The sequence below is a fragment of the Zootoca vivipara genome, chromosome 13 (assembly GCF_963506605.1).
Source record: "Zootoca vivipara chromosome 13, rZooViv1.1, whole genome shotgun sequence".
Taxonomy (NCBI): Eukaryota; Metazoa; Chordata; class Lepidosauria; order Squamata; family Lacertidae; genus Zootoca; species Zootoca vivipara.
This window is the reverse complement of record NC_083288.1, coordinates 35,451,266-35,473,937: the sequence shown is the minus strand read 5'-3', so window position 1 is coordinate 35,473,937 and position 22,672 is coordinate 35,451,266. Positions and strand designations below refer to the sequence as shown.

The 22,672-nt window shown below is 44.0% G+C and overlaps 1 protein-coding gene across 7 annotated transcripts; it reads right to left on the bottom strand.

The window, feature by feature from the left end:
* Positions 1–380: 380 nt before the first annotated feature.
* Positions 381–21,997, bottom strand: KMT5C (lysine methyltransferase 5C). 7 transcript variants are annotated; one of them, XM_060281624.1, is made up of 9 exons: positions 21,917–21,997; positions 14,650–16,761; positions 14,322–14,487; positions 13,296–13,405; positions 12,423–12,586; positions 10,308–10,327; positions 9,327–9,463; positions 8,502–8,686; positions 381–6,748 (listed from the first exon to the last, which is right to left on the bottom strand). In XM_060281624.1, exons 2-9 carry the CDS (start codon positions 14,757–14,759, stop codon positions 5,970–5,972), a joined length of 1,671 nt encoding a protein of 556 aa, XP_060137607.1. In that variant the 5' UTR covers positions 14,760–16,761; positions 21,917–21,997; the 3' UTR covers positions 381–5,969. The 7 variants fall into 7 exon arrangements, with proteins under 7 accessions (XP_060137607.1, XP_034990721.2, XP_060137608.1 ...); XM_035134830.2 differs by having other exon boundaries at positions 14,650–14,796; XM_060281625.1 differs by having other exon boundaries at positions 21,921–21,997.
* Positions 21,998–22,672: the final 675 nt, after the last annotated feature.

The following is a 22,672-nucleotide window of genomic DNA, read 5'->3' as shown; positions in this document are numbered from 1 at the left end:
TCTTGCTTTTCTCATTTCCATTTTTATCTTTTCCCCCTCTTTCATTTGAATGCAGAAGAGACTGGTGTTGTTGGGCTTGTAACCAGTGTACCGTTGCCCACAAACTGAAAGGTGCTTAAGAGTTACAGGGTTTTCTGGAAGTAGGGAAGTAATACACCAAGTCTGCTAGTTCTTGCCATTCAAACCATAGCTGCCAAGTCTCCCACTGAAAAATGCAGGATCAGCAGCGGCGCGGCAGCGGAAGTCGCTTCTACGCATGTCTGGACATGCATAGAAGCAACTTTCGGTGCCGGTGCTGCCCGATTTCCAGTGCCCAGACATGGGCAGAGCGGCACCGGAAGTCGCTTCTACGCATGTCCAGACATGTGTAGAAGCAACTTTCGGTGCTGCACTGCCCGATTTCCGGTGCCCAGGCATGGGCAGAGCGGCACCCGAAATGGAGCCTCCCTGGCAGGTAGGAAATCCGGGGGATTTCTGGGATTTTTTTCTATTAGAGATAACATTCCGAATAGAATGTTAAAATAGAATATTCCGGGGGTTTACGGTGAAAAACGGGAGACTTGGCAGCTATAATTCAAACTCAGTTTACTGGTCCATTTTCTTGTTTTTTTAAAGCATTCATTGATCTTCTATTGATCAACCAGTCCATTTTTTAAGAAAAGCATTATTATTATTTTTATCCTCTGAGAATGCCAGGCTTAAGACAAAGGAGCCATGCTTTCTGAAATGATCCAATACTCTGCAAACAACTGTTAACAGCAAATGCAACTACAATCTCATCTTGCAATTCCCCTGCTCATGCAATAAGTGCCACATCACCAAGACAGAGGAATAGCTTTAAAAGACTTTATTCCAATCAAGTATTTTAAAAAGTATTACGCTCCCCTAATACACACATACACACACACCATGAAAAATACAAAACCACAAGTTTCTGCCTTCACGCCCCTACAGGATACCGGCCTGATCACGGGGATAGGAACTACCCTGAGGCCTCAAGCTTCCCACTCCTGGAGTCAAGAGCACCCTCCAGCCACCCTCTCCAATATAGCACTATTAAAAAGGCCCCCTTCCTCCCCCCCCCACCCACTCCCGATTCCTAAGCCAGGACTGTACAGTACATGTTCCAACATCATCCTGCACATGCCAAATCTGAGACTGGGTGCAAGCCAAGCTGAACTCTTCCATGCAAGTTTCTAGCCCTTAAGGCTGTGATGACAGGTTTGAAAGTACAGTATGTGAAGTATCAAAAGCCAGAAAGATGGAGTGGGTGGGAGGGAGCATATTCAAAATTTCCAGTGACTGTACACAGTCCAGACCAACAAAACAGAAACAAAATAACAGTAGGAAAACTGGATCTTCGCAATTTATACAGGTTCAGAGTTTGGTTTACGTTGGCCTAGATATTTGTTTTATTGCAGAGTACACCTAGCCCTGTTGAATACACTCCAGCATCTTCTTTCCTGCAGGAAAAAAACACCAGACTTGCCCAAATTCATTATAAAAAACCCCTAATCCTAAAGTGAACAAACACGTGCTTGAAAAGCCCTAAAAAGCATTGGGGAAATTAGGAGGAGGCAGGAAGAGCAGCGACATACCCTTCACTTTAGTTGCTGTATACTATGGCATGAGCAATCCATTCCCTTATAAAGGAGATTTTGAGCTGGAGTTAGCAGCTAACTTGGACAAGAGGCAAGTTCTATAAATGACACACTGCAGTTCAAAACTGCAAATATTGGAACAGATGGTGATATTCTTAAGCCCTCCACCCCACTACTCCCTGAGGAACCCGGCCATCCAGAGACCCTTTCCCAGTGCCTAGCTTGTTTATTTATTAAATTTATATCCCGCCCTTCGTCAAAAGATTTCAGGGCAGTTCACACAGTTTATTCATCCTCCACCCCTGGCAAGGGTCAAGGTGCCTTGACACCTCCCTGAGCACAATTTTAGGGGAGGTGGGGTCTTCTTCTGAAAAGATGACAGATTGGCTCCAGGCCAAAAGCATGCTTTATAAACCTTACAGAGGATGGAAGAAGCAATGCTAACATACAAGGGTGTGTCGGGAGGGGGGGGGGGATGGAGAGTGGAGTATGCAGAGGCAGAATGACAAGGGCTGGCTATGACAAAGTTTTTTATGGGAATGAGACAGAGAAGTTGTTTAAGATGGGATGCAAGTCAAATAAAACTGAATTCCAGGGCTGTAGTAAGGGGGGCGTAGGGGGCGGGCCGCCCCGGGTGCCACCCTGGAGGGGGGGTGACACTCGGAACACACACCCCGCGACTCCCAAACTGAGCCCCGCCACCCGGTATAAAACCTCGCTCCGCGGCTTGCTTGCGGCTTGCCAGCAACCTGCTCCGTAGCGTGCATGCACAGCGTCACTACAGAGTGACGCTGCGCATGCGCGCTCCATAGCAGGTTGCCACTCTGGGGGTTCAAGCAGCTTCCTACGCCGCTGCTGGGTTCACCACTCTGAGGTTTAAAGGCAAGCAACCCTCCACCCATGGGAAAGCCATGGAGAAAGACCAACAGGACTCAACAGACACAGGGCTGAAAGCAAAGAAGGTCAGAGACAGCGTCTAAAGGGATGACTTGATGCTCCCCCTCTCAAAGCGAGGTAGCTTAAAGAGTAAATCCACCTAAAAGATGGTTAAACACGAGGCACCAACAGGTAGAAACTGAGCCCCAGCCTGTCCTTCAACAGGAGCATTCAATATCCTGGCTAGCAACATCCACCCTTCCCACCCCAAACCTTTCCCTAACTAACAAAGACCTTAATCATCTCATCCCTTGCGTTCTCTTTCCCCATCCCATCCCACCCCACCCCAGCAGTACTACCTAAAGGCTGTGCACTAATCCACTACTATTAACAAACATGGAACAACACAAACTGACAAGAGTAGCAGACAGGGAAGAAAGCATGGGCGCTCCCAGCAGCAAGGGCCCAAAATCAGCTGCAGGGGGAAGGAAGAAAAATCACCTTTTAGCACAAACAGTGATATACAAGTGAAAATGCACACCTCATAATATTCATCAATATTATTACTGTAAATGTTTGGTAGTTTGTTCTGATGAAGCATACTCTTTCTCCAAACAAGAGGATTACTATCTCATATTAACGTGAAAATTTGAGTCAAGACTATTGGCACAGAATCAGCACAAAATGAGCACCATAAACCAAATAACTTGCACAAGTCATGGTACCTAAACAATTAAGGATAAGGATAATGATGATGATGATAATGATAATAATAATAATAATTTATTAGCTGCCCATCTGACTGAGTTGCCTTCAGGTGTCTCCTAAAAGTCAGATAGTTGTTTATTTCCTTGACATGTGACAGGAGGGCGTTCTACAGGGTGGGTGTGACTACTGAGAAGTCAGGTAGTTACTGGAATTGTTTGTCCACAACAAACAAAACTGGTATTAAACAACTAGATAAGTTATTGGGGGGGATGTCTGAAATATGTATTAACATATATAAAGTGAACTGGAGAAAGCAGGAAAAGATGTGCAATTTCAGCTGTATATCAACTGTTTTAATGAGCAACACACTATCAGTGCTTTGACAGACCAACATTTTTCAGCTGTACTTTGTATATACATATGTGAAGTTCAAGTTGAGTGGAATAGAGAATGTGCACAAAGGCAACTTTGCAGATTAATTTGAATGATGGTGGAAACAGCTCAAATTGCCAGCAGAAACAGGGTATATGAAAGAGAGTGTTGTTTATGTTACCTAGTTGTGCAAGTTTCTCTTATGTTTTTATTTATTTAACAAAATTATAGTGCCTTCACATGAATATGCAGTTGAAGGAAACTACCAACATTCTCTACAACACAGATAATGGACTCCCTCTCAGATCCATTAATGAAATGCTCATGACTGGAGGTCTGTGGATTTTCAGCCTTTTCATTGTGAAGGAAAATGCCCTTCTCCACAGCTAAGTCCTCACTCACACTCACGAGTTCAAAATTTTATCCCTGCACTATAAATACAATTTCCTTATTGTGATAGAATGAGCAGCTGCAGCTACAGCTCCTTCTAGCTGCAGTTGTGCTTTTGAAACTCTCACCTATTAATGCCTAAATACCACTTTAAAAAAAATTTCTAGGAATCAGCACTGGTACTTGGCAGAACTATTAAAAACAGAAGGTCTGGATTATAATATAAATCTAACTCAGAATACATATCCAACACGGATACCAAGCAAAACTCTAGAAGCAGCTCTAAAAACAGATTTCTCTGTTTCAGAGTTCAAAAACTCATCCAGAGGACAGATCCTATCCACAGTTAGAAGGAAGTCTCACCAAATTAAAAGGATACTTGCAAGTGTGCATAGAATTGCAGCCTTAAACAGCAGTGACTCACAGATGCACACCTGTCTCTTTCAGAAGCTATATGGAGAAGGCATTAAGACTGAAATGCACCAAGTTGGAAACAAAACTAACAAAGAAGGGAGAAAAGAGAAAGTTAAAGTTAAAGCAGGTCCTGCTGATTCCTGGCTATGGATTTTCCAAAGTCAACACCACAAAGCTCACCATGAAAACGGCTGCAAAATGAAGCAAGCATTCTCCAAAGAAGGCTGGCTACAATACAGCCCACCTGTTGGCTTCTCATCTTCAGCTAATCTTCAACTAGATTTCTAAGTACTCCACTGAACACAGCTCAGAAAGAGGCTGGAAATCCCAACTGCCAGACAGGACCACAGGTCAAAAATACAGACGATCTATTTACTGTATTGCAATGACATTTGAACTGAACCCAACCACTACTAGATGAGTAAGAACTATTTATCCAGTCTAAGCCAACACCACACAGAAGGAAGGTCCTTTATCACAATGCCCCTGAGCCAAGGAATCCTCTGATCAGAGCTAGGAAAGTTCAATTATTTCATTCTCTGCCACGTGACTACAGTGTGGAATATTTGCATAAAATTATCAAACTCACTGGTATTCTAAAATTTAAAAAAACCATTTAACCTCAGCCATATCTAAGTATAAAAACACGAACACCTTAAAGGTCAGTAACAGTGTAAAAAGCCCCAGTACACATTCATTGAAAAGCCCCAGCAGGGAGAAGAGACAAGACAGACCTGACTAATACAAAAGTACGGTAGCTTAAAAACTAGAAAATTGGATGTCTTGTAACAGTAGGCACCTAAAAAGCAGTTCGGGGGAAGGGATAGAAAGTGAGAAAGAGGAGAGAAGAAAGAGTAATTCCCTAGATAAACTTGTTGAAGCAAACAGCAGTCATCAGGCTAAATGGGCTGAATAGGCATGGGTTGCATGCGCATGTGCACTTCTGGTTGCTGGTTTTCTTACAAAGAATTAAAGAGGCTTCCCTGATTAGAGGTAGGCTTTCTTTACCTGCCAGTCATTTCATTCTCACCAGCCTCACAACCTCCTTAGGGGCAACAAACAGCGAAAGCACCATGTGTGTCTGTAGTTCCATGGCTGAACTGCTACAAACTAGAGCATTGGGATACCTGGAGTCAAAAGGTGAAAGGAGCCTGGGAGAAAGCAAGCGGAGTTCAATGGTAAGATGACAGGGAGAGTCAATCCCAGACATCCATGCAGCCTGCTATATGGCTTAAGTTTCAGGGGTAATGGATCAAGGTTTGGCCTGGTTGTGGAGGGTGCTTCTAAAAAGGAAAAGAAGAGTACAAGTGTGATGGAGGGAGCACCCTGGAAGGAGGAAAAACGGAAAGTAAATCTGCTTTAGAACAAGAGGAAATGGAACACAGGGTGGTGGTGTTAGCACAGATATATCCTCCAGCCCTTTGTGAGCATCTCAACAGAACAAAAGCGATGGTTTCTCACCCCATACAAGGTGATTGGGACAAAGACCAAAAAGTCAACAGATGATTTCAGGCAAATTCTGGTTGGTGGGTTTTGCCCTGGCTTATCAAGGATCAAGCTTCCACAAGCACCTGAGGGTCTCTTTGCAGGACCTGGAGACCAGCCAGATCAAGATAACTCCTCACAGGAGCTGGAGGCCACTTCAAGGTTGATGGAGCCGTGGCTTACGACCAGTCGAAACCGCTTGGGTGGCACAAAAGGGGGAAAGGAAACAATTTGCTTTGGAGGATGCTGCTCCTCTGTCGGCTCCTCCTTCCCCTTGTCTGGAGGGTGCTGCTGCCAGCACTGCCTGCCTCTAAAGAGGGGGCTCTCCAAACGGACATGAGCATACTGGGAAAGTTTGGGGTCTATTGCTGATAATGAGACTTGGGGTTTGGGCAAAACCCAAGTTTGGCGTCGGGTCATGCTCCTTGTTCTGCATAGGACCTGGCTGGAGGAGGAAGAGCGTGAAGAGCCAAGGATCTCTTGGTCCCCTGAGTATAGTCCCCCAGATCCTGATCCATGAGACCCCGTGATCTCAGCGGGGTTCTTCACATCTCCTGTGTGATGCTCCTCAGCCCCCTGGCTAAGCTCCCCATTGCTGCTATGTGGTTCTCTCTCACCAATCCCATGCACCGCTTCTCTGTGCAAGCTCGGGCTCTCAGGTCTATTGTATGTCCTTGTGTAGAAGGAGGTTTGCTGGGTCTCAAAGTGGCTGATCTTCCTGCGCGAAGAGCGGCGGAGATGTGATGCAGGGAACATGGAAGGAGGGCAGCATTGCAGATGCACCAGTGGCTGCTTACTGAGCTTGCAGCTACGTGCTGTGCAGCCCAAGCAGTCATGCAGGGGGATACATAAAGGCTTTAGTATCCTCAGGTACCAACGAAAGGCAGATCTGCGGAGAGCAGCTGGAAGAAGAGAAGGGAGGTCAGCCCTAAGAACAATGCTCCCCACCACAACATCCATCCCAAGCTGTAACCTATTTAAGCAGTGGTGCCACTGAACCCTTTGCCTAAAGAGAAAAGTACCTTTAAGAGTTAAATTGGACACCTCAATAGAGGTGATGCTGCAAGTCATATGCACAGTACATGGGTTTGGGCAATACAATACCATCAGCTATCATTACAATAGGGGGCCCCTCTGGAAATGTGATCACTAATTAAAACTAGCTGAAGAGTGAGTATGACCACTTGTCTCTGCAAAACAAAATCCATGAATTGCAGTTGCTTTGGAACTCTCATTTTTGAGGATATATAAACTCTAGGCTTCACAGATACTTCTGGTACTACACGGTCACCTTGACTTGCTGAAATCGCTCTTGCTGCCTGCACAGAACCCAGGGTCTGACTGTTATCTCCCCATGCTTTTCCTTTGCTGCCTCCCAGGTTCCCTATTTGGTGCAGCTGCTCAATGCTTTTTAAGTCTCTCCTGGTTCCTGCTTCTCTGGATTCCTGCTTGCTGAAGTAGAGATTCGGTGCCAGCTTCTCAGAAGTCCCTTTTCAGGGTTCTGGCTTGCCTGTTTGTCCCTTTATTTCCTACCCAATCCAGGAGTTACAGGTGAAACTCAAAAAATTAGAATGTCGTCGAAAAGTTCATTTATTTCAGTAATTCAACTTCTATATTGGTTTCATCTTTTAATTTGAATTACTGAAATAAATGAACTTTTCGACGATATTCTAATTTTTCGAGTTTCACCTGTACTACAATCCTATGTGCACATGGACCTGGCATTAAACCCAATTAAATACACTTGCGCTTCTTGTCTACCAAGGCTGGGAAATTTATTTCTTGCTACATATACTATAATCTGGAGGTCTTTCCTCTACAAAATGTAGCCTCCACATTTGCTCCCTCTTCCTATCTTTAGTGCTGTGTGTGACTGTTTTAGAAGCCACCTCCTGGTACTCCCTGCCCAATAATGCATTACTGAGGCCTGCTCTGACAAGTGGGCCCAGAGAAAAAGAGCAGGTTAGTGCACCCCTTCAAACATTGCCGAGCACACCTTTCTTTCACTGCTTGGACCTATCCCTCCAGTTTCTCACTCCTCCTCTTACACCCTGTATCCTTGCTCCTTCTTGTATGTATGTCATGTATGTGTGTTAGCTTAGCCATGAATACTTAGCTAATTCTCCCAAACCAAATAAATGTGTATATTCTTGCTGAGCTACTCCCCACTGGCAAAATAGATACACATTGTTAGCTGTTCCCCATTGAAGTGTTGCAAGTGTATATTTTGATTCTCTCTGTGTGTGTGTGTGTACACAATAAACACCCCCTTTAAAAAAAAACCCTGTGTGAATGCTAAGTTGCTGGGTAAATCTACTAAGATGCATTACTGCCACTGTCTAAAGGCCTTAATTCATGAGACTCACAGAATGTGTGGATGTGAAACATGTGTCTACCAAAGGAGACTTATTAACACCCCTTCAACTCAGGGGAAAGCACTACTCTTTTTCCTCACCACACAGATCACTGTAATAGCACTAGAGTAATTTTTCTTGTGCTGAATTTAATGGGGAATGGGAGGGATAAAATGGGTGCAAACTAGCAGGCTCATCTCTTTTGCAAGGCTACACTGAGCAGATGCTCAAGCCACATGTGACCTTACAGAATTGCAACCCACAAAACCTTGTTTCAGCAAGTCACCCTTAGACATCTCACCATTTATTTTTGCTTTCCTGCGCCGGGCCTTGCATCCCCCTTTCACACTGAGTCGGGCCAGCTTGTATGACGGACGTTTCCACCGCTGCAGACGGCCATATGTCTCTCTGAATAGATATGTATCATTGATTGAGGTAGATTGTGGAGGTGTTTGATTCAGGAGGCGGTAGGCTCCTTCTCCCTTCCTGAAAGAGGCAACAGTTGATAATTGGGTGAGGGGTATAACTGCACAAGAATGGAGCTCTGTATTTACTAAGCAGTTCACTCTGGCTTGTATGTATGTGTATAAATGTGTACACACACACACACACACACACACACACACACACACACACACACACCTTGAAGCCTGGTTTTACAGGAAAACCAACAATAAGAGAAAATCAAGACAAGGCAACCACAATAGGCTTTTATGGAAGGAGGAAGAAAAAAAGGACAGGTGACAAATGAGATCATTCACTGATCTCCTGTGGAAGAGTATGTATAATATCCCCCCCCCCAATCCTTAGGTGCTGCTGTTGCTCTTTAAAAGGTTATGTGACGGCCCAGGAGGAAATAGCTGCCATCCAAACTGTGCTACCTAGCAACCAACCCCAGGAGCGCTCCTATCCCTTGGGGATGGAGCTTCTCTGTACCTGAGCAGTTGGACAGCCTGCAACTCTTTCTGGCAGCAATGGTGATTGATGAGGGCACTGATGAGGGAATGTGTCGTATCTCAGTCTCTCTTGCACACATGCACAGTAACAGTATCAGTATCAAACAACTAGAAATGCCACCCATTCCCCAGCTGAGATTCCTTAAGACCTCACTGCCCCCAGCCTTCACCTTTCACAAGTGTAGCATTCGCACAATTCATTGTCCTCTCCAAAGAAGCCGTCGCCATAGAAGCATGTGATCTCATCATCTGGTTCAATGTCCCGCAGCACCTTGACGCAGGCAGTGTTCCCATCCATTGGGACAAACTGCAGTACAGAGACAAACAATGCACATGGGGAAGGAACAGCAGGAAACACAGAAAAGACCCCCCCCCCGAAATGTAGAGGTTCAGGATGCTCTCTGGGGTGTGGTGTTTGGGGGGGGGGGGACCAGCAGAAATCCCTCTCAGAAATCCCAAGAGACCCAGCTCTTATTTTCACAAGACTCTACAGTGGTACCTTGGGGTAAGAACTTAATTCGTTCTGGAGGTCCATTCTTAACCTGAAACTGTTCTTAACCTGAGGTACCACTTTAGTTAATGGGGCCTCCTGCTGCTGCTGTGCCACCGCTGCAAGATTTCTGTTCTCATCCTGAAGCAAAGCTCTTAACCCGAGGTACTATTTCTGGGTTAGCAGAGTCTGTAACCTGAAGCGTCTGTAACCTGAGGTACCACTGTATTTGCAGACACAGAAGTTCCTGACACTGGGCTTCTAGGCACTTCTCAGAAACAGCACACTAGTATGAAAAGAGGCAAAGAAATTAATTTTTTTCTAGACCTGAACTATGGGGAATGAGGGTCATACTTCTAGTCTTTATGATGGTGAAGCAATGGCTGAAACGCAGCATCCTGAGAAGCAGTAGGAGAGAAATTGCCAGGACTCAGCAGAGGGAACTTTTGTAAGTCATACAGCTTCCTTCCTCTCCCAAATATTTACAAGGTATTACTTGCTTCCTCTTTCAACCTCTTCCAACATATCCTACACCCAAAGCACACACCACAATAATAAATGAGTTCTAGGAATGAGTATGTGTGGCTTGTCCCAAATGCAAAGCCCCAGCATTTTAAACAAGAAATGCCACCTCTACTAGCAATAAGCCAAAATGACTTACCTTACAATTGGGCCTGCAGTCTGAGAGGTTCCACGGTGAGGGACAAATTATATGGGGTGGGGGATAGGCAGTAGTGGAGAGAGATTTTTTTAAAAGAAAAAGAAAAAAGGCAGAGACAAGTTATAAAGATAGTCCACTTGTTCAGACACTATTTACATTTCAGCAACAGGCTAGAAGAGAAAAAGTATGCTGTTGCTTTTCAATAATGCATCCTGCTTTCTCTCAAAGCAATTACAAGTTGGGGTAAATTATCGTTTCACTAATAACCTAACTTCCTTCCAGCCTTCCATCACGGAATAACACAGCAGCATACATTAAGTTCCCAGCCCGACACCAATCCATGTACCAGTCACATTGAAAGCTGCTTTGCTTCAGGAGGGTGACTGCATCGTTTGCCCTCAAATCATGCCCTGGCAGGTGTGGGGTCTAAACATAGTACTTCAATAAGTGCTCTCACTCTTTTTCTGAAGGCATGTTTCTAAGCTTTCTAGCCTTCTAAGGTTGTGAAGACTAGCTTGATGCTCCTGCTGAAATCCCAAAGCCTCTGGGGAATGGGGAGCTGAACAAAACAGTGTGCTTCAGAGAAGGAGGAGACTTTCAAGTGCACTGTATATGATTGTTCTTGCCTTCTACAGTGAACTAAATCCAGTTTCAGTGATCACATGATCTTAGTTACCTGAAGTCCAGAAAAGGGTAGGCTTTTCAGCCATTAATAACTCATAGGGGAGGGGAAAGAAGTTTCCATTCAAGGTCACATAAATGGGGTGCTAAAATAAGCAATCTAAAAAACTAATTCTTACTGGCTTTTTAATTAAGGGACCTAGCATAGCTCAGTGAAAGTTCCAGGTTCAGTCCCTAGTACCTCCAGCTGGAAGTACCAGGTAGTAGATGGTGGGAAGAACTCTGGAGAGCTGTTGTCAGAGTAGACAATGCTGGGACCAGTTTCCTATGGAATGTACCAACTGATTACACCCTAGACTTCACTGGAATGCCCAATTCCTTCACTTGACAATTAATTCCAACAAAAATCCTACCAACTTGAAAGCTAATTAAAAATACATATAACTTATCTTAAGCAAACCTGTTCCTACACCCCACTTATTTTAATACTCATTCCCCATCCTCCTTACAATCTTCCTGTACTCGCCCAAATAGACAGAATCCTTAGGAAGTGTATACTAAAAATCAAATAATGCACCAGATTTAGAAAAAGGAAAAGGAACCTTTTACAAGCAGCAAAAACCTTTTACAAGCAGCTTGGAATGAGTACTAGAAACTTAAGCTGCTAAGATTGAAGTTGCTGTTGTTTTTTGTTTGCTTTTACAAACTTTATTGAAAAATTTAAAAACAATTATGAAACAAAAAATGTTGTCTTCCAAGACAAACACATGGAAGTTTGATAAACTCATCTGAAGGAATAGAATATCTGTTCTTTCTGATTTAGGCCGTTAAACAGACACCTTTTTATTCAATATTTTAATTGGCATTATAATGAGATACTATATGGACATACATTAGTTTAATTGTTTTCTTCAGCAAAAGTATTTTTTAAAAACAATTTGTTGCAATTTCATTCCATACTGAAAGGGACTTTCTGATGTTAACCTGGGCCTTGCTATACCTGCACATAAATCACATCCAGCAGTTATGGTATGTTTCATGCACACAGGAAAGCAACCATGATGGATCTAAATGGAGGACACTACGCCATGTCTGGATTTCTTCTGTAGAAGCTACTTGGACCTTTGCACATTTATTTACTGCTTTCAATAACACTCATGGAGACCTTGCTATTATAATTAAAGTAGCAGAAAAGCAGCCATGTTGCCTAAACAAAATGTAAATCAGCACTGGAAGTGTGCAAAAGTTCCCCAGGTAGGGAACTGCTAATACAGCAGGGGTCCTGGTTCCTCAATCCCCCACCCACATCAGATAGATTATGGTAATTCATAGTCTACATTGTATGCCCACATGAACAGTAAAATTAATGGAAAAACTTAATGCAGAGATGGAGTCAAAAGGCTGTAGGGCACTGGGAGGTGCGGAAGTTATCAGAGGATCTATGGAACAACGATTCAGAGGCAGAGCCAGGACCAGCTGCACATTTCCACATACCATGATTAATGAAGGCTGCAGGCCCCAGCCATAGCTGGGCACACTGTTTGCGTGTGGAATACATGATGCTGAAGTCATTTTCACCAGTCCGCAGGAGACTCTCATCTGGCTCCGTCAGCTCTGTAATATAACCCTCCAGAAGCTCCAGTTTGTCATTCTTTTTCCTTATAGGCAGGGAGAAAGACACAAGCATCACAGATCAGCTGTCCTGCTCCCCATAAATGTACAGTAGGTGAGGATGGTGGGTAAATTTAAGTTCACTTTACTGAATATTAGTTCCCTGCATTATAGATTGGGAATAGGATGTTTTTGAAAACTTGTTCCCAGAGAATCAACAGCTCATTGAGCCTCCAGCACACCAACAACTTCTGTCCAAGAGGGAGATAGTCATACATGTTACAAACAGTGCAAAACACTGGAAAGTTTCTACACCCCTGCTTGCATTCTACCTGCATTTTTGTTGTTGTTGCTCTATTTAGTTTACTAAGAGTTTAGGATTTCAATGGATGGAGTGGGGTGCCCCTGGGCTCCTTGTGCTGCCCATCTGCTTAAGTCACTTTGACACTGTCAGCTGGGGCAACTGCTAGCCAAAAAGATCTTCCTGGTGGATTTTGGTGCCAGCTGGAAAGCTTTTTATTTTCCCAGGACTTAAAAAAAAATTTTAATTTAAACTTTTAGAATTGCTTTAAAAAACTATTGATATTGCTTGAAAGTTTGAGATGGTTTTTATTTTCTGTTGCACTGTTCTTGTTTTTATGATTTATAAATTGTATTTCAATGCTTTCATCATTACTGTAAGCCATATAAGGTTACATAATACTAGCAAGTGGAAGGGTGTTATATGGAAGGGGTGTCAAACCACCATCACCCTACCATGATTTCGTAGCGACCACACGGGCACCATTTATTTCCAGGGAATACCGGGTACAGCGCTTGATGGCAAAACCACTCTCAGGAAGGAAGATGCGAAGGTAACGAAATATCTGTAGAAAAGAGATAAACAATTGGCTCCTAGTTAGCAATTCTGGTTCCCTGCTTACCTCATCATCAGAAGTCTAGCCAATTCTTCTCCTAAGAAACCAAGGTGCTATCATAGTCTTCCTACCCGCCAGCAGGAGCAAAAAAATTCATGATTCCTGGCCACCAGCTCATTTAATTATTATTATTATTTATTTATACCCCGCCCATCTGGCCAGGTTCCCCCAGCCACTCTGGGCGGCTTCCAACAAAATATTAAAATACATAAAAATTAGATCTCCTGCCTTGCACAGAGAAGTTTTGTTAAAAACATAGATACTTAATTGGTTGTCTAAGATTGTTGCCCATGAAATAAAGGCAGTGGGAAGGATTGTGGCCAACACACTCTCAGCAAAGATAGAATACCACTTGGGGAAGATAGAATGTCTTGGGGAAGAACTGTGTTGCAGGAGCTACCCTGTCACCAGCCATGTTGTTCTAGGATCTGATGGCGAATGGGGCATTAGAGAAAGTGCTTCAGAGAAGAACAGACAGCCAAAACTGCCAGTCATTTTTTTAAACCCACGTTTAAAAGGGAAACTGCAAAATAAAACTGCTGAAGGGATACACCAAGAATTTCAATGTTATCACTTGTGGAATGAACAGAGACAATGGATTTTTAGCATGTTGTCTGGACTAATTGACCTAGCAGTGTCAGCAGGTATGTGTCATGAAGAACTATTTTGAGGATTAGCACTGCTAATTAATGATCTCTGTCTGTACTCCATATCCCTGTTGGTGTAAAGGTTCATGTGAAATACGACCCAAGGGCTCTGTCACATATCTGAAGCAAAAACAATCCCTCCCAATCATCACTTTCAGATTTTGACATCTTTCTTACCCTCCCTCCCCTGAAATAGCAAAAAGGTAAAAGAGTTGTACATGAGTCTTGAAGGCAGCCTCCTGCTGACGGCTCCGCTTCGCGAAGTACTGGCAGGCCCAACCACCTTGCATCAAGGCCTGATATGCCGTGTCTAGGTCCTTGCGCTTCCGGAAAGCTTCCACTGCTTCCCGCAAATGGTGCCTTCTTCTGATGGCTGGGAGTGGGCTGAAGGGATGAGAAAGAAAGAGGAGTTGGGTTTGCTTTGAAACACACTGCTTTCCTTATCCCCCTCAATTCCAAGCCTCACCACTCCCCCTCAATTTCTATTTTGCCCTGTGCTGCAAGTGGAATCTTATTGAGTCTTTGAGACCTCAGGCCCTTCCTCACCTTACGTTCATCTTATGGGTCTTAAAGCCGAGGTAGGAGTCGAGAATTAGTGTTGTAGCAAGATCATCATTTTCACATAGCTCCTTGGCAGTCACACGAGTAGAACCCATCTTCCTTCCAGAACCATGCTGTACTCAGCCTGGCTACCTGCAAGAGGGGTACAGAGTCAAAGCTGTGCACACAAACAGGAAAGTTGGAGTCAGTGCGTAATCCCCACTCCTAGTTACCAAAATGCAGATTAAAGAAGGTAATGAATTATGTAGAAGCATTTTTTGACCCTAAACCACATCTGCATTCTTTGAAATCTTTTGTTTCCCTATGCATGTGCATGCAGATTTGCCCACCGGTTTATTTAAATACACATTATTATTTCTCCAATATGCTCATGACATTAATCTAACATTAATCTCAGTAACCACTTTTTTGCTATGTACTGTAATCATTATAACTGAACTACAAGCTCAGCAAGACTTTATTTACATTTGTAATAAACCACAAAATTAGATTGCATTGGGCTAATCTTTATTCAACAAACTGATTAACAAAAACATGCTTTTAATGGACTGGTCTTACTGCAATCATTGTATTTATTTATTTATTTTTTATAGAAAAGTCTGCATGTGACACTTATTAATGCAACCCTATTTAAGTGGAAACTCATAAGAGACTTGATTAAATCTACCATGCCAGGAATTCTATCTCCAATCTATTAAATCCAACCTCATATCTCTGTCACTTCCTCACCCCAAAAATCAGCTTTAAGAAGAAGAAGAAGAAGAAGAAGAAGAGTTTGGATTTGATATCCCGCTTTATCAGTACCCTAAGGAGTCTCAAAGCAGCTAACATTCTCCTTTCCCTTCCTCCCCCACAACAAACACTCTGTGAGGTGAGTGGGGTTGAGAGACTTCAAAGAAGTGTGACTAGCCCAAGGTCACCCAGCAGCTGCATATGGAGGAGCGGAGACGCGAACCCGGTTCCCCAGATTACGAGTCTACCGCTCTTAACCACCACACCACACTTTAAAACCTCCTACTCAAGTATTTTTACTTTCCACAGGTTATATTTCTACACAGCCCCTCTTGTAAACACTGAATACTTAACTTTTTCCAATTAAAAAAGGCGACAAAACCATAAACTACAATAAAAACTATCACCCCCCAAAAAACCTGAAATCACTAAACCTCACATACTCTCAAGATACACAAAATGTTTGTATACTACTGTATAGTCAACTTTAGGAACATCAGTTGTGCAGAACTTTCTGTGGGAATATTTAGCCAACATCAATCCAACCTCACAAGAGAGAAGATCCAACTGATCTCCCTGGCAAGAGGAATTGTTCACCAGGGGCCTACAGATATTAGCTTGGTTTACTAGCCTGCCTCATTCCTACCCCAAATCCTCTGGCACATGCAGAGGGCTTAAAGAAGGGAAAGAATTTCCCTCATTTGTGCTTGGGCACAGAGAAATTAGGAAAGTGTGACGGAGTACAGCTGTTTCTTGCTTTCTTGAAACCAGAGCACATTGGATTGCTTACAGAAAGGGATGCAAGCTGTTGGGTATCATTCTCTCTGGAGGGCCAGAGACACTGATAAAGGAACACTTGTTCCCAAAGAACAAGAGACCAAAAGAAAAGGGGTTGAACAATGACTGCTAGCTAGGAACCGGTGTCAACTTTTTTCAGCCAACAATTCTGCACAGAACATGTTGTTATGTGCCAATATAAAATGTTACTTTTCCATTTAGGATTTTCCCACCAAGGGACCATGCATTGATGCCTTTGTGGGACACTTAACTTCTTTCTGTATACGCAATTTTTCAAGCAAAAATAACATGTGAGTTTAAGTCACTCACTAGCTTCCTGGTTATACATGAGGATCTCCAGAATACAGCTCAGAAAGGAACCTGAGGTCGTCTCATTGACTGCCCACTACATGTCGCTCCAGACAGCAGTCATGACCTACATTTAGAAATAGACTATAATCACTTCATTGCTTTGCTCAGGGATACAACTCTCTGTCTTTGAAGAAGCAACACCCAGGCAGGTCAACGCTGAGCAAAGGTTGGCCAGAGCTACAGTAGAATAGCTACCAAGTCCCATTTGTAGATTTTCTGGAGAGAGAAAACGAGTTAGGTTAATTTGCATCAGAGAATTTCCTGATGCTTTCAAAAGTGATCTAATTCAGAATGTTTATTTGCATTTAATAAACAAACTAAAAACTTTAAAATTGGACTTTAATTGTATGGTATTTGCAACTGTCATCCATTCATTGTTACTAATATATACTAATGGAAAATTTTCTACAACAACAACAACAAACGCTGGAAAATTTTCTGCCCCTCATCACTGATCTCTAAAAAAAGAAAACTGGGGCTACCAATATTCTCTCTCTCTCTCTCTCTCTCACACACACACACACACACACATTTAAGTACACAAAGATTGTTACATTCTAGGAACACATTCCATAGGACATTTAAATTTCTACAATGTAACAGACACTTCATTCTTGACTCAGGTGCTGTCTCCTAGTGCTTCAGAAGGGTATCCAAAGCAAGAGATGACTATCTGGAAAGGAGGCTTGGAGCGCCATCAACATGGAATCTAGCTCATAACAGAGGTGAAGGATTGCTCTCAAAGCGCCAAGCAAGCAACTAACAGAGCGTTTCTGAGGTATCCAAGCTTCATCACAAATCTTCTTCTTGGGCAATCACTCATAGCCGAGTAAGATTGTCCTCCATAAACATGGTTTTAACAATGAGTCCGTAAGTGACTGTGGAGGCCAATTCCAGTGGGGACATTGGTTTCCGGGCAGGAGTTGATCACGGTGTAGATTTGCCAAGCATGTCTTCCTCTTAGCATGTTTCTCCCTTTTGTCCCGAGTCCGAGTGTCTTCAAAGCCCATGATACCTTTGGTAAAGTCTTTTCTCCAATTGGAGAGCTCGCAGAAAAGTGTTTTCCAATTGTTGGTGTTTATACTACATTTTTTAAAAAAAATTCTTGAGACAGTCTTTAAGCCTCTTTTGTTGACCATCAGCATTACGCTTTCCACGTTCGCAACCCGCAGCATTCACAACCACAGTTCCGATACTTCTGGGTTCAGCACGGGATGCAACCTGAAAAGACGTAACCTGGGGGCTTCCTGTTTCAGGTGGTGAGAAATGGCTGACTCCGATACGATCGGACCTCAGCCGTGCCAGTAATTCAGGGCTGATATGGGGGTAATTAGCCCTGGCAGACTCCCCAGGGTGGGTGAGGACTGTTTCGCAGATTGTCCGAGATTGTCAGCTTGCATCAGGGTGCAAGTGGCAAGACACTGGGTCCCAGAGCACGACACGGCTGGCACTCTCCAAAGCCGCTCTCATAGCCGGAAATATCTGTTTGATAAAATCATTAGATTTGGACAATAAACAGACATAGTCTGAACCGAAGAAGACTGAGAAAAAAACCTTGCAGAATTGCAGAGTCCCTGGTGTTTAAGCTCGGACTTCAAAGAGATTCTCATCATGACTGTTTGGATTACGGAGGTGATTGGTATGTTCTTTTTTTTTCTCAATACCTACAATTGTTTTTCTACGCCAAGCCTCATTAAGAAACCTTTTTTAAAAAAAATGGTACAGATGGACTCCTATTTATAATTGAGTATTCAATTGCGCAGCTTTACTTAGACTTGAAAGACTTGATAAAGATAAAAGAAGAAACAAGATGGCACTTGTTAATATGACGCAGCACAGAAAAATGAGAGTTCCTCCCTTTTTTGAGGAAAGTGGGAGATGCTTACTGGCTGACTTGAGTAGTGACTTGAGACAATAATTTGGGAAAACATACAGTGCAGAATTTCTTCATTATGAGCAAGAGAGAAGGCTAAATGGATGTCTAGCAGCCCCCCCCCTCTAGGGCCCAGAAGGGGGGATTGTGTGGTCTCCAAAAGCTGATCGATTGCCAAATGACTTAGTATATCTGTGGAATACAGTTCATTTACATTGCAGTATTGCAGACAGTATGCTTAAAATCAAACGACAGGCTTGGATAACAGCCCGGATTGGAATAACTTGACAACATGGGAGTTGCTGCATCATTAAACGATAAACGATAAACTTGGACAACAGCCCAGATTGGAAGATTGGAATGAAGTCAGGAAAAGCTGCGCTGGCAAATAGACGGAAAAATACATATTTAGAAATAAAGCTGTATTCAATGGATGAAAGGATATGATTTCTGACATGATTGAGAATTGCATAGCCAGGGATGGAGAACTTTAAAGCGTTAAGATTGGAAAGTGGAAAATATGAGAACAACAAAAAGAAGGCAGGAACGAAGATATTGGAGATATACTTCAAGAGGTCCAGACTATGGGGAGCCCGGAAAAATTAATAATTTGGACTGTAATTTGGTTTTTTTTAGTTTATTGCTTTTAATTGGATTATGATTATGGATATGTTAATTGGCTGTTTTTATTGGAAAATTAATAAAAATGATTATTATTATTATTAAAAAAGACGCAACATGAGGTATGACTGCACTTTGGTTTCCTGGATGTTGAGAGACAGGCCAAGTTTTCCGTAAGCTTCTGCGAAGATATTTAGGATGGTTTGGAAGTCATCCTCTGAGTGTGCACACACTACATTGTCATCAGCATACTGAAGCTCTATGACGGAAGTTACAGTAATCTTACTCTTTGCTTTCAGCCTGCTCAGATTAAAGAGCTTTCCATCTGTTCGATATTTGATTTCTACTCCAGTGGGGAGTCTCCCTTCGACTAAGTGTAGGATCATGGCAATGAAAATAACGAATAGAGTTGGGGCAATAACACAACCCTGTTTAACACCTGATCCCACTGTGAAGGGTTCACTTTGAGAGCCATTGTTATCTGTGATTGTTGCTGTCATATTATCATGGAAGAGCCGAATGATGTTCACAAATTTATTTGGGCAGCCAATTTTCAGAAGGACAGTCCACAGGGCATTACGATTTACAGTGTCAAAAGCCTTAGTCAGGTCAATAAACCCCATAGACAGGGGTTGGTTTTGCTCTCTGCATTTTTCTGTTGAGTGGTTAAAATCATGTCCATTGCCCCCGCCAGAAGGCCGAAAACCATTTTGGATTAAGAGATAAGTTTGCTAAAATCCTTGCAAGAATTTTGCCGGCCGCAGCTAATAGAGAGATGCCTCGATAGTTTCCGCAATCAGTTCTGTCACCTTTTTTTAAAGAGATTGATGATTTTGGCATCCCTAAAGTCCGCTGGGATCTCTTCTCTCTCCCAGATTTTTTCGCTGAGCTTCTGAAGTTGTTGTGCAAGTTCAATTCCACCCATTCTGAAGACTTTGGCAGGTATCGCATCAGGTCCGCTGGCTTTGCCAGGCTTCATCTACAATTTAACTAAAACTATAACATTATACCATATATGTATCCCTGTTTGTTAACTGATGTGGTTAATTTTAAAAAAAACCAACAACAACAACCTTAGACTGAGTTTTAGCACACATGAAAAACTTAAAACAAATCCTTATTTCCTGATGAATAGCCTTTGGACTATAAGGTAACTTACATAGAAAACTATCTTTAGAAAATATTTTCCTCCAAAAGCATTTTATTTTAAAAATCCAATTTAATTTTTTAAAAAATCCAATAAAAAAGAGATTTAAATCACTGATTTTTTTATCCACCCTGCCAATTAGTAACCTAAGTGTCCCCCATGTGGCTAACCGCATAAGCGTATTTACCACACCGATAGGCCCATTCACCTGTAGAGTTAGCACAACAGTACGTCACTTGCTCAGGTCAGTCACTGTGGGCACGACAACTCAAAAAGCCAATTGGCTGCCACACATGGTAACTTTACACACAGAAAGAAGCACCTTGTGCAGACCACTTACATGGGCACGTGCTCAGTCATGTGTTCTGGCCCCGAAGCCTGATGGGTTGAGGCTAGGTAATTGCCTTGAACTAGGCCAGACAATTTGTCTAACTCAGGGGTCAGCAAGGTTTACCTCGCCTGGGCCGGTTCACTCCAGCGGAGATCCCTCCGTGAGCCAGATCACACGTGCGTGTGAGTGCGCGCGGCCTCGATTTCCAGCATCTGCTTCTGCACAATTTCCGGCGTCTCAGCATGTGCAGACGCGATTTCCAGCACCACGGAAGCGAGTCCTCGCGCTGTGCTGGTTTAGCGCAGCGCGCGGGGACTCGCTGAGTGGACAGCTCCCTTTGTGGGAGGCTCATGGGCCAGTTAAACGACCCCCGTGGGCCGCTTGTGGCCCACGGGCCTTAGGTTGCCTAACCCTGGTCTAACTAATACAGCAGAGCTTTCCAAACTTTGTGTTGTGACACGTTACGTGTGTTGGCTGCAGTGTGTAGGTGTGTTGTGCGAACGCTCCCCATGCTCCTCCCAAGGCTGGAAAGGGGTTAGTTTAACCTCCGGTTTGCAAGTAAAACTGAATTGCTATGTCACAAAATGATGCATGTCTAAAATGTGTGTCACCAACATGAGAAGTGTGGAAAGCGCTGTAATACAGCATTTGTTTATATTTCTAGTCCTCCTTTCATATTGTAGTTGGCAGGAGGTGTGAGAAGGCAGGAAACTAATTACGTTGGAAATGGGGAGAGAAAAGGTGTCACAATAGGCAGGGAAATGTGGGGAAGAGGGGTTTCTTCTCAAAGTGTTTCAGGGAGACTGAAGAAATAAAAAGGAAATAGGGAGCCGAGGATGCTCTCCAGTGTTTCGGTATGCTTATTTTTTCCTGACAGTGTGCGTGTGGCATTTTAGGATGAAAGAGGAGAGGGCATGTGTCACGGGGGGTGGGGGAGTAAGGTGGCATTTTCGTCTCTTTCAGGGAGAAGGCTTTTTTTTTAAAGGAAGACTGGAACTTAGGAGAAGATAAGCGTTGGGGGCGAATCCTTTCTGTGAGAGTCTTTGTTTGGGTGGGCAGTTAAGATTTAGGATTAAAAGGTAAGGTCCCGTTTCGTTCTGGGTGAGAGAAGGCGAGGCGGGTGCCTCAGCCTCCCCTCTCCTCACAACCACCTTATCCCCACGCAAGGACCCCCCCCCCATATTGGGAGGGAAATAGGGCTGGGGACACTCCTCTTTTCCCTCCTCTCACCTCAAAGTTCCCCCCCCCCGGACGCGCGCACACCCGTTCCAACCGAAGCCCCTGCCGCCGCCGCCGCCGCCGCGCGTGCCAGGCCTCCCTCCAACGGACATTCCTTTTTCTCTCCCTCCTCCCCCTCCCGGCCAGCGCTGCTCTGATCCCTTTCATTTCTTCCACTCACCTACCTGCTCGCGCGCTCCTGTTTCTCACTCTCGGCGACTATCGCTACTGCGACCGCATCACGCCGCGCACCCTCCCCTTTCCCCGCGCCATTTGCCCCTTTGAAAGCCTGTCACTCCCCGCCCGGCTCCCTCGACGCGCCATTGGGCGGGTCGGTCCGTCAATCAAAGGCAGCTCCCGCCTTCCTCCCGTTGTGCGTCCATTGTGCCTCTCGAGCGCAGCCTTGCCTGCCCCGCTTTCCCACCCGCATTCTCAGGGCTTGATTGGCTCAGAGGGAGGTGCCTCTCAAAATCCCTCCCAGCCTGCTATTGGATCGGCTAGGCCGGGAAGGCTCCCGTCTTCCACGGGAGGGGGCTCGCCCCTCAGCCGATTGGGTGAAGCTGGTATCTGTTAAATATTGCTCCCGCCTTCCAGAGTCGAATGAGGACGCGGCCCGGTCCCCCAGCCACCTATTGGGAGAATTTGGTGTCTGTCAAATTTTCGTATGTTCCTCCTTCAGTCGCGCCCTTTTAGAAGAACCGCTGCCCTACTCAATGGCCGCTGGAATCCCAGAAACATTATGCCTTTCCCATTGGATGTCAAATAACTATTGACGCCCACACCAAGAAGTCCCACCTCACCTGGCTTGTTGTCATTGGCCAAATAAGACGTTTATCAATGTTTCACGCACATTTTCGGCATCCATTGGGCCATTCACTGCTCTTGGCCGCAATTCTCCACTTCCTCAGTTTCTATTGGATCTTCGTCACACCAGTGG